This window comes from Ciconia boyciana, chromosome 3, assembly GCF_034638445.1.
Source record: "Ciconia boyciana chromosome 3, ASM3463844v1, whole genome shotgun sequence".
Lineage (NCBI taxonomy): Eukaryota > Metazoa > Chordata > Aves > Ciconiiformes > Ciconiidae > Ciconia > Ciconia boyciana.
This window is the reverse complement of record NC_132936.1, coordinates 62,927,665-62,944,663: the sequence shown is the minus strand read 5'-3', so window position 1 is coordinate 62,944,663 and position 16,999 is coordinate 62,927,665. Positions and strand designations below refer to the sequence as shown.

The window sequence follows — 16,999 nt, the reverse complement described above, 5'->3', positions numbered from 1 at the left end:
AAGCAAATAAAATTATTTTATTGTAATACTTTCTGTGGAGTTGAGGTCAGCCAGAGTGTCTTTTGTCCTGTAAATGACAGGAGTTACTTAGTAAGTCATCATTTATTTGAGCTAGTATAAAAAAAAAAATCACTATGTTTATGTAATAACGTTAAAATTATAATGCAGTGATATTCAAAGATAGAAGCAGTTGAAGAGTTGGTTGGAAATTCATTCTTGCTCATCTAATTCCAGTCATTTAAAAAATCTTGGTTTTACTGAAATTCGTTTAGAACAGAGTTTTTGTGCATCAGGGAGAAGGTATTTCCTTCTGGTGTTTTATGACTGTAACAATACTTAAACCTATGTTTTCTCCTAATTATTAAAGCTTTTTCCATCTCCTGTGTGGCAAGAACATGATATCCTGATATGTTAGGGAAGGGAATTGCTGAGATTTTTAATGCTGCTGTAAACATAGTGACTTCTGCTGGCTAGAAAAGGATGTACCAATGGAGTGTTCTGTCAGAAGATAACACCGAGATGAAATAGATACAAGCAAACTCTCATGTAGCTAAACACATACAATCTAGTTCTGATCCAGAAGCTATTTGGTCTGTATTAGCTCTCTGCTTTAGCCGTACAGTGTCTTAAAAGTGCCTAAAAGCATAAGGGTAGCAGGGAAGCAAATTATATTAGCCTGGGAAGTGTTCTGACATGGCTGCATAGTTACTAGACCCAATCTGGCATATAGAAATTTCAGTCACAGGTAACACACTATGAGTTCAGCCTTCAGCTATACTCATCTGGTATTTGAGTATGCTCCAGTTCTTTCCCAGGGAGTTATTACATGCATATTATTTCTAGTGTTCTGATTCAGTATATGATGCAGAAACTTTCAGTAGTGCTGATTTCCCCTTGGTTTTCTCTTAAAGTATTTGACAAGGGACACATAAGTACTGGCTGCTTTCAGCTTTGCCTTGGGATGCTTAATGTTCTCTTATGCCCACTTCGGTGGTGAAGCTTTGTTTTGTTTTGTTTTTTTCTGAAGAAGTTGTTATCTACTAGTCTAATAACTAAATAATTTAACTCAGAGTTGAATTTTATTCAGTAAGCTTTACAGTGAGATCGTCTCACTGCATTCATATGTGATAATGAGGGTTAAGAAGTGTCTTTTTAAAGCAATGTAGATGCTGAATGTTTAATGAACTGCTTTTATGAAAAGAGCTTTTGATTTTGTTGGATTTCTTTCCCTCCAGAAATATCCTGAAAAACTGTATTTTGAAGGCTTGGCAGAGCAAGTCAATCCCCCAGTTCAGATCCAGCCCCAGTACCTACCAATTTATTTTGGAAACGTATGCCTGCGCTTTCTGCCAGTGTTTGACATTGTAATCCATAGATTTCTGGAATTGCTTCCAGTGTCCAAATCACTAGAAACTTTATTGGATCATCTGGGAGGTTTATACAAATTCCATGGTAAGTTATCTGTGAATACAGACTTTTATTCCTGTTGCAATCATTCTATTCTCTTTCATCTCTTTCATTCATACTTTTCATCTACTAGCACAGCAGTGTTTTAATCCTTTCCTATTCTGTAAGCCCTGTGTACATTTCCACAGAGAAGTACGATCCCTATTTAGTGAATTTCAGCCTACTAACAGTGAACTTGCTTTTTTTCAACACTTTTTTAACTGTACTTTTATAATAAGTTTTAGTATAGATGTCATTGCTATGTTTATGCCCAGACAATATTCTTTCTTTACTGTGACTTCACAGCTGGATTCTTCCTACTTAATACCTTGTATACGAAGAGATGATTTAGACAGTTTACTTACAAATATATTAGTATTATTAAGATATAAACTGTTAGTAATACTGATTTTCTTTGCTCGACTCCTACCCTTCTGCACACACATTAAAGAATATGTACAAGACAAAGAAAAATCAATGTTGTAGAGTATAGTGAAATAAAGAACGCAAGTCAATTCCATATGTGCTGGTTTTAGATACATACAACTTAGTCTTGTAGAGCTGTTGATTTTAATTTTATGTTTGCCACCATAAACATAACAGTGATGCTGGAAGTTATTTCTGGGTTTTGTTTTCCTTTTCTTCTTGGCAGACCGTCCAGTGACTTACCTGTACAACACTCTTCATTATTATGAGAGGCATCTCAGAGAGCGCACAAACCTCAAGAGAAAACTTGTTCATGCCATAATTGGCTCTCTCAAAGATAATCGCCCACTAGGCTGGTGTCTAAGTGATACTTATCTCAAATGTGCTATGAATGCCCGAGAAGATAATCCATGGATTCCTGATGACACTTACTATTGTAAACTCATTGGAAGACTAGTAGACAATATCCTTCTTAAAGTTTGCATTAAGTAAGCTGTGCCAATGTCTTATAGCTTTGTTTCATCAAAATATAAAGTTTGATTTCCATCTATTCAGATAAAAAATAAAGCTTGGAGTCTTTATTTAGCTGCATATATCAGTCTAAATTCATATTAGTTTACTTCAATGTACTTTTTTTTTTATTCTACACAGGAACTGTGCTGCCCTAGTAAAAACATCTTGGAAGATATGGTGAAAACAAAGTACAGTACAGCTGTATAAATATTTCACTGCTTAATGCATCACTTATAAATACGAATACTGATGTTATGCATTCTGAATTGAATTCTAATTGCCATGTAATATCAGCTTGATACAAAGAATGAGTATTTTAAAAAAATGTAGAAAATGAGATTACTTTTTTCTAATGCCATTATCAATATTACTGAGAATAAAATATTGTAAACAGTGCCACAATTAAGATGGTATATAACTAGCTGTGTCTAGTTGAAGATAGGTATATGTGCTGTTAGCAACTGCTGAGAATCTGGTTTTTAGGAGCGAAAAGCTAGAAGTTATATTTTTAATGCAAACCTACATTTTCTTAATTGCTGCCTTTTAATTTTTACAATTATCACTACAGCTGATTTAAATTTCTGTGGAAATAGCTGGTGAACCCATGCAGCTATGTTCTAGAGAATAGCACTAGTGGAATCTCCCTGAACTTTGTCTTCTTTCTGGGTCATCTTTATGGGAATTGACCAATTTGCTGGATGTTATGTGTCTTCCTTCACTCCTCTTCCCTAACTTGCCTTTCTCTTATGTGTAACTTGAGAGATCTAATAAACGTCTTTCAAGAAAGCTAAAATTATATAAACCCCTACTTTTATGCAAATGTTAACAGTGTGTTTGGAGATGGTTTCTATATGTAGCTCAAATGAGTTAGTCTTGGTTGGGAAAGTAGAATATTTTCAGAGACTAAGCAGGTGCTCATTTTGCATAAAATGTCACCCTGGAAGTCTGCTAGAAGATCTTATACTGAAGCAAATTAATGGTTTCAGATTATGCAGAGTAGAAAATTCTTCTTATTTTCATCTTCTTGTCTTGGAAGCAGATGGTGAATGAGATGGTTGATGTTGTTTTTTTCCACCTCTTAATTGGGCACATTTATCCTCTGCATGACCTTGTGCGTGTGATATATTTATAGCTATGTATTCATGCAAGTCCTTCAGTGATTGACTATCATTGCCTTATATTCATACTTTTGTCCATATGTCTTATTTTTATGAAATGTGGTTATTTTATTTGTTCTCAGTAACTTATCTTTCATTTCAATTCAACTTAGTATGTGTGGTATATACATATATTTTTAAGCAGTGTGCTGCTTACACTAGTCCATGTTGGGGCAGCTTTTTTTCCTTAATTGTTGCTACCTATGGCAGGCAAATCACCCGGTCCATTTCCGAATTGTGACTGGAGGTTCAATGAGTTTCCTAACCCAGCTGCCCACGCTCTCCATGTTACCTGTGTTGAGCTCATGGCTCTGGTTGTTCCAGGGAAGGATGTGGGCAATGCACTGCTGAATGTTGTGCTGAAGAGGTACGTTGGCTCTCTGAAACTGTTTTCTGCAATATATAGTACATAATTAGAGATTGCTAAGGTAGTCTGTGATACTAATTTTCTTTGTTTTTTATAAGTTTTTAATTAAGTACTTTAAGTACTTTAAGTTTTATATATAAAGTATTTTTGGAGGACAAACAAGGCTATAGGGATCAATCAGAAAAATTGATCAGAAAAAGTGTTGCATTTCTGTGCTGTAGTGGATTGTGTGTGCTTCAGGAACAGTTGATTCAGCATGATCCCCTTAAAGACAGAGGGAAGACTTCGCCCAGGCAAAGAACTTGTTCAGTGGGTTCAGTGGCACGGAGGCTGGAAAAAGTCTGTTCTCCTTTCAGCTGTGCTGGGAGGAGGACATTTCATCAGTTAATATCACATCATCTTTCAACGCAAAGAAAGGGGCAGGAAGCATTCGGTAGGACTCTGAATCCTCCTGATGCTAATGTAAAATCAGAAGTATTTTGAAACAGAGTGGTGTGCCAAGACTAGCCTTTTGTCATGATCTATTAAGTTTGACCTGTAGTGCTGTTTCTTGCTCAGCCACTGGTAAAAGTAGGTGAAAGAAAGGACCTAGTATTCTTGATGATTCACATGTCATCTTTGAGCAATGACAAACTGAAATGATTTGTTTCAGCCTCCTTCAGCTTCGTAATATATTATTGTTAGCTCTGTTTGGGGCACATGGAGGGAAGGAGTCAATAAAGGACAAGTAACCCTTAATCACCAAAGCCTGTTCAGTAGGCAGAACAGCGTGATAACAGCCTTTGAATCTACTAATGCAAAATCATGCCTGAACAAAGTTTTGCAAGAAACATCACAATGGCATTTATACAGTCTGTTTGCTCTCCTAAATACCTGTATGTGTATACTTCTCTCAACTTGAGAAATATTCTTTGCATAAGTATACCTTGTCTTTAGGTGCACCAGAAGCACAAATTCCAATTGTGAATTTCAGAGCTTCAGTTTTCTTTTTCTCTGTCTCTAGTCAACCCCTGGTGCCAAGAGAGAATATCACAGCTTGGATGAATGCAATTGGACTAATTATCACAGCTTTACCAGTGAGTCAATATGTTGTATTTTAAAATAAAAAAAAATCTCCTTCCATGTAAGGTTTATCATCTTTCTATTGTATGTTGTAAAAGCTTCCACAGTTTGCAATGTGATAGCCAACATCTGTAGATTCCACAGAGAGCTATTCAGAAGGCTACTTGCATGTTTGAGAAACATCTCTTCCTCCTGCATGGAAAAATTGACCAGGTTTTCTGGTTTTGTGTTATGTTTTGAGGCTAGGGTGAAAAGAAGTAATCACCCCAGTTTAAAAACATAGTTAAATGCCACCTGTGTAGTATTAATTGAGAACTGGAACTATGAAATAAGAAGGACTATAAAGGTTCTGATGCAAAGCTAATTTTCTATTAATGCTTGCACATGCACACCCTGTATCTCTTAAACCATGTAAATGAGGTGCCTAAAACTGCAAAAGCAAATGTATGCAGTATTAGAGTTCGTGCATCAGTAGAAACTTTGATATTCAAAATATAATGATTCTTGATACCTGACCGGGAGTGCCTGAATAATTTTGATCTTGCTTACCTGTTGCTTATATGTGCAACAGTTACCCTTTCCTTGCAACTTCTCTCCCCCAGCAAAATGGTTCCTTTTCTTGGAAGAAAGCTAACATGGATTTAATCCTTATTTTTATAATGCTTCTTGTTATTCTTCCTGTTCCATCTCTTTGCATCTTCATCTGTATTCTTTGACTTTTATACCTTTTTTGTTTCCTGTTTCCATCTTAGATTTTTGGTATGTTTGTGCCTGTACTCAGAAGATTCTCAGTCTCCTTCCATTAAGGCTTTTTGCCTCTGCTCTGCTTCTTTTGGAGACCTTTATATTAGCTAGCTAAATAATTAAATTCGTGAAATATATCTTGATAATGCCTCACCCTTGAGTGTGCCACATCCGCTAACATGGATGCTTTCTGTATTGTGCTTCTTAAATTTAGTGTTTGTCAGGCAGTTGAAAACATTTTAGAAATGCAATAATACTAGAAAGAGATGAGGAAGCATTGTCTTAGATGGTGTTCTTTTCAGAAGCAATTCCAACTTTTTGTTTTTTCCAGGAGCCGTACTGGATTGTTCTCCATGATCGCATTGTGAGCGTTATCAACAGTCCCAGCTTGACGTCAGAAACAGAGTGGGTTGGTTACCCATTCCAGCTGTTTGACTTCACAGCATGTCACCAGTCTTATTCCGAGATGAGTTGTAGCTACACTTTGGCTTTGGCACATGCTGTCTGGCATCATTCTAGCATTGGACAGCTTTCTCTCATTCCTAAGTAGGTGTAATGATATTTGATGATTTAATCTATCTTTTAAATTCCATGCATATTGTAAATAACAAAGCTGTACCCGTAGCACTTATACCAGCAAATATGTACAGGGGAGCTCCAAAACTCGCCATATAGATCACAAGTTTTTTTCCAGCTTCCTCTTCCACTGACATAACTCTAGTTATCTCTAAGCTTCAGGGCTTTCATCTAGAGTGTGACTGCCTTTAATGAGCCTTTTTTATCTTCATTAGCTTTTATTAATTTCAATTTTTCTTAAACCATTGACGGTAGCATATTCCTAAAGCATCAAATGTAATCAGTAAATGTATCCTTAATTCTAGTAAGTACCCTCTAGCTGCAAGTTGAGATGCTTTGCTGACTGAAGGAAGTTGTAGTGGTCCACTTAATCATTAAAGCAAGTGAAAAATACGACTGCATTAAAAAGTTGATTAGACTTTCCCCAGTGCCATGTTAATGAGAGAACTAACAGACTTCACTTACTAAGTCTTGAAATATTGGACAAAAATGAAGGTGGTATGATGTATTCCTCTCAGTTAATACTGAACCTTGATTTAAGGCTAGTGTTAAAACATCAGAGGACAGCTTTTTGACTGTGTGTAGCATTCTGCTGAGCTTAGAATTGTTGCCTGTTCTAGGCCAGTAATAATGTCTGGAAATGTGCTAGAGCTTCACTGAAATAACTAATACTTGAAATAACTAATATTTGCATAACTACACTGTATTTTCTAAAATGAAGGCCCAAATCTGTGAGAGAAAATGTGATGTTTTGGCTAGAATTTGGGGTAGGGGAAAGAAGGAAAAAAAACCGAAAACCTCCAGTTGAAATATGAAGTGTCTTGAAATACTACAGGTTCCTCACAGAAGTATTGATACCCATAGTGAAAACAGAGTTTCAGTTACTCTACGTTTACCACCTTGTTGGTCCTTTTCTACAACGGTTCCAGCAGGAGAGGACACGATGCATGATAGAGGTAAAGTGTAGCTCTTGGTCTACTTTATACAGTATATATTATTTTAACTTAGCAATTATATTACAAGGCAGAATCTGATAGAGATCTTTGACAAACTTTGAGAATTAAATTCTGTACAAATTAAATAGTATTGTCAAGGATCTGAATTGCTGAGTTGGTACTCAGCTACCCAGTGAACTGAAATCTTGTCAGCTTGGTTCAGGATAAAACACCTAGCACTTTTGTTTGTTTGTTTGTTTTTAAAAACAAAAAACCCACAAAAAAAACAGAACAGCAGCAGCAAACAGAAACAAAACAAAAAACAAACAAAAATACAACCCCCAAAATCGCAGGCAAGACATGCTTTCTTCGGTTCTCAAACTGCTTGCAGAATATGCATCAGACTTACTGCCTGTTTTAAAAGCTTCTGTGCTTTTAAAGGGAAGGAAGTATGCGAGAGCTGGATTGTGAGGATGGAGGAGTACAAGCTGTTTCTCACGTTCATATCAGTGTGGATAAGGGTAGGGGAGGAGAAAAGAGATGGAGCTGGCCAGTAGGCAGGTGAGCTGAAAAATGGCTGGTAGCAGAGACCCTTCTAGAAAGAACAGCTTAACCTGGGAATCCTAAGTCTTTAAATATCTATGCTGTCAGGAAATATACACAAAGCCTACATGTCAAGTATGCATCTTGTATCCTTCTCAAGTCTGACCAACGAAACATATAGGTCTATCATCACCACTGATTACTTTTTCATCCCCAGTTACCAATGCCTGTGCTGGGGACTTCACTCTTAACCTTCCTAGGTCCCCATTAGTTCCTGTGCTGCAACGCCCTCCCCCCTGCCCAGTTCTTTCTAAAATATTTAGTTTGCATACATTGTTTTGCGAAGAAGTCAAAAAGTGTAGGGATGCATACACAGTGGGAGAAGGGAACAAAAGTTACAAAACTCATGGGTTTGGATATATCATGAACGCAGGATATGGTAAGAAACTGTATAAGGTAGTTAAATAATCATATGGCAGTGTTTCTGTATACTTGTTTACATATTTCTTTCAGTTTTGCCCCTGAGTTACGGCCTTTTCTGGTTCTTTTTAAGTATACTTTGGAAGTATGAAACAAAAAATACATATGGAATTCTGTAGGAATGTGGGTTTTTTCCTTTCTTTTTCTTTTTTCTTTGTTTTTTTTTGGTCTTAAAGCTACAATAAAAGTCACTCCGAAAAGTTTTTTCATAAAGCAGTGCTTAAGTAAAAGTACTGGAGAGCAACAGAAAGTACTGTTTAGGCATGGATCAGTATGATTTTATAGTTTCCTGTATAGTACTATAAATAGCTTGTAAGTATTGCTTTGACTGGTTTCTTCCTTCCTCTGTCAGGAAGAAAGTTTTTTTCTGTGCCTGCATTCTCTGTATTGAGCCAAAATACAAGAAAAGTTAAAAAGCTGACATCTTTCCTGCTTCTTAACATTCCATACCGCTCCTTTTTCTTTGCGAGGAGTTGATTTCAGTGTGAAGAAATTGCGAGGAGTTACTGCCCTCAGAGTGGGCAGCAACTATTGTGACTTAAACAACCAAGCACAAAGTTCAAGTTTCACATTGCCACCTTTAAATGGTCATAAGCGTACATATGTTTGCACACAACGCTTCCTTAGTAAGTGTATTCAAACACTGTAGTTGTAAACTCTTTGTAGAGAATGCTTGAACCATTAAAATGCACTGTACGTATTTACTGAAGACCTTGCTGGAGTCTAGATAGAATAGACTATTTCAGTTGGAAGGGACCTACAATGATCATCTAGTCCAACTGCCTGGCCAATTCAGGGCTGAATTGGTCAAAGCTCAATGCAGTAAACTGTAATGTCTTCTCTCTGCAAGACTCAAATCTTGTGCTAAACTTTTCCTAGTTATTTACTAGGTCTACTTTTCCAAATTTTGTAGGCGCTTACTCAAACCATATTGCAGTCAATGATGTTTAAGCACTAATTACATAGCACGTACCGAAACACCATCATTGCGCTCACTGGAAGTTAACTTGGGGAAAACAGGATCATTTAGTTAAGCATAATGGGGTGAGTTAGACCTGCCCATTTGTCCTTGCAAGAAAGTAAATAGTTAGGAATCACAGATACTTAAAAAGCAGTACATATATTCCTTACAGTGTTTAACTGTGTTTCTACTCTAAAGCATTTTAAAAGATGTTTTCATTTGGGGTGCTTTTTGTGTCTGTGGAAACAGATTGGAGTGGCATTTTATGAAATGCTTCTGAATGCAGATCGATACAGCTCACACCTGAACTACATGGATCCTATATGTGACTTCTTGTATCATATGAAGTATATGTTTACAGGCGACAGTGTGAAAGACCAAGTAAGTAAACAACTTTTATCTTTCTTTCCATATAGCAATTTAATCTTTTAATGAATTGTTTTCATAGGTAGCAGTACAACAAAATGCTTAACAATTGACTAGTCTCTATATGCAAATTAGGAATCTGGTGCACTTCTACACATTTAAAATCTTCAGATACAGTAGGCAAGGTATCTCAGATTTCAAGATTAATTTCTGCGGTCTGAAATGTAAGATGTAGCTTGAGGGTGCTTTAAGTACTATTATTAAAGCAATCACTAGAAATAAAGCTATTGGATGTTTCATAACTTTTCCTCATTTCAGTCTGTATCTTTTAAGTTTTTACCTAATTTCTGATTCATTAATATAACTTGACATGTGACAAAAGCAAGAACGCATCTATGTTCAGTGAAAAATCGTTCACCCAATTTAAGTTTAGTCTATAACAGTATGCACTTTTAAAAGTGTCAGTTGTGTGACTTGTTTTGCAAAGCTTTGGTGTACAACTGTTACACCAGTGAGGGTGGGTTTTTCTTTAAGGTTAGTTATCAGAAGAGGTCCAGAAGTCAACATGGTAAATAAAATATTAACATAAATACCACTATTTACTAGATCTTTTTCCTTTTTTCATTGTGCTAATGTGATGTTTGTGTACAGTAGCGACATATGTCAAAATAATCCTGTTTTACCAAATGTATGTCTGCTTGTTTTTTTTTTTAAACAGGTTGAAAAAATAATTTGTAATTTAAGACCAGCTTTGAAACTTCGGTTACGCTTCATAACACACATCAGCAAAATGGAACCAGCTGCTGTTGCACAACAGCCTCTCAATAATGGGTCACCAGCACAACAGCCTAGCCAAGTGCCTGTTAATGTTGCTTTGCCAGTAACACAGTGAAATGAAGTGTTCAGCTGGCCTTGATGTGAAGGCTTCCTTCTGTTACTGAACAAGGTGAAAGATCAGCTGATCTGAAATCTGGTATGCTGTATAAAAGGAAAGAGAACCATGTACAGATTTCTGCTTTGTTTTCTTTTGCATAATGAAGCTGTCTAACTCTATGCATGCCAGTCTTCTTACCTGTTTATATCGGACACTAGATGAGGTACCTGTTGCCTTTCTCTGAAAGCACTGAGTAAAGATTCTCTGCAAGCAAATGCATGGATTTCTGAAGAGTTTACAATATCCTGCTCCCTATCCTCGTTTGAGTCATCTGGATTTTTCCTTTCTTTCTGTATGTGATATGAAAAGACACTCAATGTATGTAGCCTGGTAGAAAATGGCCTTTTTAAATTTGGGTTCTGCCTTATTAAAAATTTCTATTCTTTTTGTCCAACAGAAGAATTTAAATTCTTTCTGTCTTTTGGGCAGACAAGTTAAGCCCTTATATAGAAATGCTCCTAGACAGAGAGGTTGCATCAATTGTATTGAGTTAATTGTAACATCTTTCCAAAGACTAAGAATGAGCCTTTGAAAATATCTGTAAATTTTGTATGTACAGTTTACATTCAACAGATGAGCCATGGGTAGTAATCTAACAGTCTAGCATCGATTACTAGACTGTTAGATTACTACCCAGAGGCTGTCTCTAATGAAGCTATTGGAAGTCTGCATACTCAGTTCAAGCTGTGCTGGTTCATATTTTATCTTTCCTATTTGGGAAATGGTGTAGTTTTTATTAAGTCAATCACATGAATTTTATTGATATTTTATTATATTTTAGATTTGTATGATACTCTACTTTAAGTTTTATGTGTACTGTGTTCAGCAGGTTTTGATAACAGAATTGAAAGGCTCAATGTTTTGTTAATACTCATCTTGTTTGACGAACTTTTTTAATTAAAAAAAGAACACTTTAAGAGACTGTGTTAGTATTGTTAAGCTTATTTATTTTCCATACCCATTACCTTAAAAATAATGATTGACCATAGCAAGTATAATTCCATGTCCCAAGTTCTCTATCAGCTTTACAATAATGCCAATTTTAGCCCGTACAAATAGAGTCCACATTAGTAAGGTCAGGTCTGATTTATACCTCTCTGTAAAAATTTAACAGTTATGAAAAGGAGTTGTTGATTCAATGGGTGGAAGTTTTTTGTCTGTTTTTGAAGGACAGCAAACCTGGATTGCTGGAAACTGCTGTCATTTGTATTGTACTTGGATCCTAAATTCTGCCAAGTGTAATTTGAGTAACAGAGAACTGTGAGTGCTCTTCAATGAATTTATAGTCTGAAAGGAGAACGTTTGCCTGTTATATCCTGTATGTTTAGTTTAAAAGTTATTGTATTCCATTCCAGAGTCGAGTAACACTAATACCATTGGGCTCAGTTTTGATAACAAGATGAACATAGTTGGTCTTCAAAAATCCAGTGGACCGTTCTGTACAGGCCTTCCCGTAGGCTTTCTGGGGCGGACTTGAGAAGCAAAATTCTGGTCATGGGTTTGCAAATTTCTGTTGGCAGTGAAACTATGTGTTTAAGACTTCTTTCTCTTCCTAAACAGTTTTTGGGCACACAAACAGAAAAGCCTGTAGAAACAGTATGTTTAGTGGCTATTCTGCATGCATATCCTAACTGAGCTAATGCTAACACCACAGGCATCTTTCTGAATTGTCTTTTTTCGTATTGAAATAGTTTTGGTGCTTGATGTGGGACCCAGAGTGTCCTTTTTAATATTTAAACTAGCACCTGTTCTCAGTCACTGGGATTTCAGAGATAGTATCGAGGAAGTTGGATAACTGTCTTCAGAAGCAAAATCATGAGAGCTGTTGGAATTCTTTAAAGCTTTGGGTGTTCTTCGTTTTGGTTTGTTTTTTTCCTTTCTCTTGTAGGACTGGAAAATTAAATTATTGAGTGCAGTGGCAGGCAACAGCAGCATACAAAAACAGCTCCCTCATTCAGCTTTAATACACTGGCCTTGCACTATGTGGAGGTGATTTGCCACAGCTGGGCTGGCACTAGCAAATCATTGAAAAACTTGTGTTTCATCAATACTGGACTACATTTGAACTTTTGACTTAGAGCTTAAAGGCTGTATATCCCACTAACAGTGCTACAAATCAGGACCCTGAGCCCTTGCTTACCTAGCAGAATTAGTGATTTACATGGTTCACATATTACAAAAGGCAAAGGGAAGACTGTCTCTTCCTCTGAGCATGCACACTCACTCTCTGCAAAGGTTTCTGAAGGTTTCACCAAGGTTTCTGAAGATGCTGAACGCCCACTAGTTGAAATAAGGTGTCTCTTCTGCTAAAATCTACACTTGCATCTTCAGCAGTACTGGTCTAAAAATGAATTCTTAACAATGATTTCTTTGAGTTAAATAATTTACCCTTTAAAATTCAGCTAACCAAATTTACTTTCTAAAGTACTAGCACAGCAAGACAAAATTCCAATGTAATTTCAGACTTATGTTTGTCATGGATTATGGCTGTCGTATGGCTGGTTTTTAAAATTCAAAATACTGCATTTGGCCCTCTGCTGAACTCTCAGCAGTTGTGAGTAGTGAGGGGAAACTTAAGTCCGAGGTTTTGGTTCTGGCTTTTTTTTAGGGTTTTTTGTATTCCAAATTACAGGTAGCCAGTATGGAGTGGACACAATAGTACCAGGCTTCCTCCACCTCGTCTGACTTTTACAGAGAATATTTATTTAGTAAGACTTGAACAGTCTATTATAATATGGCTGGCTGAGTCAACAGATGGTTAAAAATAATTGTATTCCCTCTTTAACCACCAGAGGGAGATTTCTTCAAAAAATCTAATCTGATCTTCAGTTGATTGTGTGTATAATGCAACATCCTGAACACGCAGATCTTCCTTGGATCTACCAACATTTTGATCCAAGATTTAACAACTTAGAAAGCCATACTATACTGTTGTCCTTGATGTTTAAAATATGCTTTGTTATTTCTCTTTTTCATAAACAAGTTTGCTGGAGGACTCCCTAGAGCTATAGGATTTGCAAAATCTTCCAATCATATACAAAGATTTCTAATCTTTCAAAATTGTCACAGATTTTTTTTTTTTAAAAGCCAATCACTTGATGCATGCAACAGTTACCAGAGTTGATGAGAGATTTTTGTACTTAAATCACCTCAAAAAATAAGCAATAGATAAGAACAGTGTATTTGACTTTGATTTTTAGCACTAAGACTTTTTAGGACATAAATAAATACTTGTGGCTTGGCAGACCATCCTGGAAATCATGCAGCCTTTTCTGAAGGTGCACCAAATGAAGACAGTATCACTGTAAATGGCTGCTTTGACTGTTGAATTCACTTACTCCTGTGACTCTCTACAAGATGGGCTTACCCCCACCATACCTAGTGCTGAAAGTAATCTTACAATAGGGAATTAATATTTGAATAAAATGTTCACGCAGTATTTAATTTGCAGTACCCTCTGCAGCTCCAAAAGGCAGAGAATGTTTTTGGTTTCCACTGTGCCTTTGTTCCTTCAGCAAATACAAGCTCAGTAAGGCACAAACTTCTTTTTCTGGTTTACGATCCATAAACTCCACATGGAGAGGTTCCCATCCAACCCCCTATTTTTTCACTTGCGCATCTGCTATTAGCAGTAGTCAGAGAGAGACCAGTGTGTTTCTCCATCCTTTCTTCTAATCATTTGAATCGGAAGAAAGGTCTTGTCTTTTTTTTTTCTCTTCTTCCCCTTCCTTCTGCCGTATGTTTGTTCTGTATAAGCTCTTGTGAATTGTAGTGCTGTTCAAGTCTGGTCCTTCACCTCATTAGTGTTTCACACAGAGACCACTCTGTGACTTGGTGGTGTGCATTTGATGTCAGATTTAATAGTTTACTAGGAGTGAGTTGTTTTAAAGATAGATGGGCACCTTCTCATATTTTTCTCTTGAAATGTGAGGGAATCCTGTCTGTGTCCTGGTGAGAGGAATGCAATGGGTTCCTGTCAGCCATCAAAGGCAGAGGATCTATAGTTCTGCCCTAACCCTGTTTCAGCACTGAGCAGGGCCAGTCTGCTTTATAGTTTAACTTTTAATTAAAAAGCTGAAATGCCCCCATACCTAATTGCCCCCACATAGTGCTGCATGGGAAATTTTTAAAGCAACCCAGATGCCTTTGAAGCGAAAGGCTGAGCTGCATGAAGGAGGAGAGACTGAGGGAGGCCATGCAGGCACAGGGAAGAAACCCAACGTTATTAAATAGTTTCTAGGTATATAATTTCATCCATATTGTGCAGGGCTCTGATCCTTTCATATCTTTGTTCTATAAATAAATTGGAAGTTTGACATTCCAGATTTAAGGTGGTACTCCATTAATGATTTTTGCTCATGAGAAGAGCTACATAGACTAATGTAAAGCTGTGTTTGGGTCAGAATTGTTTATTGTGGTGAAGACTTGAGGGGATGAGATCAAATGGAAGTGAAAGCAGAAAATATTGAAGCGATAGCAACTTGCAGTTGAGTGACATTAGGATTCAAGAAAGAAATTTGAAAAGAAAAAAAAATCATTTCACTGTAGTAAAGCTGCTGCTTTTTGTTAGAGTTGCATCTGTAAGCCCTACCTGGGCACTTAAACCCAGCTGTGGTGCTGTAAGCCCACAAATGCAAAGTGATCCTCTTTCACTGTAGGCTGACCTGAGTCAAATCAGCCTGCACATCAACAAGAGCCATTCTCACAGTTACTGCCTCTCAGATGCAATTTCTTCATCACTTGTATGAACCAAGATTCATATGCTTTATATTTTTATGGTCCCCAAAAGTATGGATTTTGGACACCTCCGCCTCTTTAATGCATGTCTCCGTAATGTGGGGGGGGGGGGGCTGGGAGGGAATATTGTTCTATCTGTGGTGCTGGGAGGGGATAGGCTAAGGCTTGCATTGCATTCCCTGGAAAATACATGATAAAACAAGGCTGCAGATGACCTCACTCTTGGACTAGCCATTAGAGCATCCATTCGTCCTCTCCAGTACTGGACATTAGACACAAGGCAGATGAATGAGAGTGAATGAGTTAGTTGGTTGGTATTGTATTAAAGAGGCAATCAGGAAGGCGAGTAATATTGGGGTCCCTCTGGAGCCGGAGGAGAGATGGTTGCAAGCCTCTGCGGTTCAGTTCTTGCTCTGAACTGGCCTCTGGGAAGGAGCCTGCCACTTTCCATTGACTGCTCATCAAGTCGAGGGAGACTGGCTGGCCAAGCTAGGTGCTGCTTGCTGGGTTGTATGAATACCATCCAGTCTGGTGCTTAACAGCACCAGATATAATACCTAGTGATCTCTAGGACATGTTAAATACAGCAAAACAAGCAAGGAGAGGATGTACAAGTGTTGGTGAGTTCCATGATTCACATCATTACAAATAGATAACTGATGGCTACGAACAATGAAAAATGAGCAGACAGAGAATAGTCTGACAGTCCTTCTGTATAACACTTGTACTGAGACAGAAGACTTGCAGAGGCCTCTTCAACACCAATGTGAAGAATGTATCTGTCATGACATTTCCTTTTTTTCCGGGTTTTTTCTTTTTTTTGGATGAAGCACATTTTCCCAATGCTGCTCTTGAAAGCAATGGCAGGTACATTTAAAATTAGTAAGGTTCTATTGAAAGTTGTATAAAATACAATTAGCATGTTCAGTGTGAAATGACAGCATAGCATTATCTGTATGATTGCACTGGAGTTGAGAAATTCAGTGCTGATTCCCACTGCAGCTATAACTCAGGCATGCCATTATTTATTAAATGCTGTCAAAGTGAAGAGCGTAAAACAAGGTCCTGAACGAACCAGTCTCTGCACTAAAGAACTTAAAACCTCTAAATGAAGGTGTGCAGGAAAAGAAAAATTGTATAGTTGAGAAAAAAATAATAACTTGTTGGGTTTTCTTATTAGTATATCAATTTTCCTGTGAGTGCTGCAAAAGCAGGATGTGTGTGTGATATCTTTGAATGACTTTATGGAGGTGTTTGGCAAATGCAGAGGGGCCTTAGGAGGTGAGGGTGAGATAAACAGGTGGGAATGCAAACTGTTGATGTTCTCAGAAGGGTTGTGAGGTTGAATTCTCTAAGAAAATCCCCGTAGGCTCCTTCCTTCCTTGATGTGTTTTTTGCTAAGACATAATTTAGCAAAAAGGAGACTGGCCATAGCTTATCACATCAGTATCTTTTCTGTTGGTTTTTTTTTAATTATCAAGCCCCAGCTGAAACAGCCTTTAAGTGCCCTTACAGGAGTAAATCCCCCTTTTTAGCTGCCTTCTTTAAAAAGGTAGATGAAATTATTGAAGGAGTGCAGACTAACTCCACGCAAGGCAGATTGTCGTCTGCCTTCAGCTAGCACGTAGCCTCTTTTAATCAACAGCAGCGCTCTGACTATGGATAAAAAGGGGAAAGACAGAGAATGTATCCCCTCCACCACTGCAGAATTAACATTGCTCCGGGAGCAAAAGTCATGTTAAAATGCACGAT

General features: G+C 37.3%; 1 protein-coding gene across 6 annotated transcripts in view; it reads left to right on the top strand.

Moving 5' to 3' along the window:
• MED23 (mediator complex subunit 23) overlaps positions 1 to 11,432 on the top strand; it is a 40,679-nt gene extending 29,247 nt beyond the window's left edge. For 4 of the 6 annotated variants that reach the window (XM_072855869.1, XM_072855868.1, XM_072855870.1 and 1 more), the window contains 8 exons: positions 1,236 to 1,452; positions 2,099 to 2,335; positions 3,744 to 3,909; positions 4,913 to 4,985; positions 6,047 to 6,261; positions 7,127 to 7,247; positions 9,460 to 9,591; positions 10,295 to 11,432. In XM_072855869.1, the coding sequence (XP_072711970.1) occupies positions 1,236 to 1,452; positions 2,099 to 2,335; positions 3,744 to 3,909; positions 4,913 to 4,985; positions 6,047 to 6,261; positions 7,127 to 7,247; positions 9,460 to 9,591; positions 10,295 to 10,468 (1,335 nt within the window). In that variant the 3' untranslated portion in view covers positions 10,469 to 11,432. Of the gene's footprint in view, positions 1 to 1,235; positions 1,453 to 2,098; positions 2,361 to 2,523; positions 3,082 to 3,743; positions 3,910 to 4,912; positions 4,986 to 6,046; positions 6,262 to 7,126; positions 7,248 to 9,459; positions 9,592 to 10,294 lie in introns of those variants that run through there. The other 2 variants (XR_012041486.1, XM_072855872.1) reach the window with 2 other exon arrangements.
• The last annotated feature ends 5,567 nt before the right edge of the window (positions 11,433 to 16,999 follow it).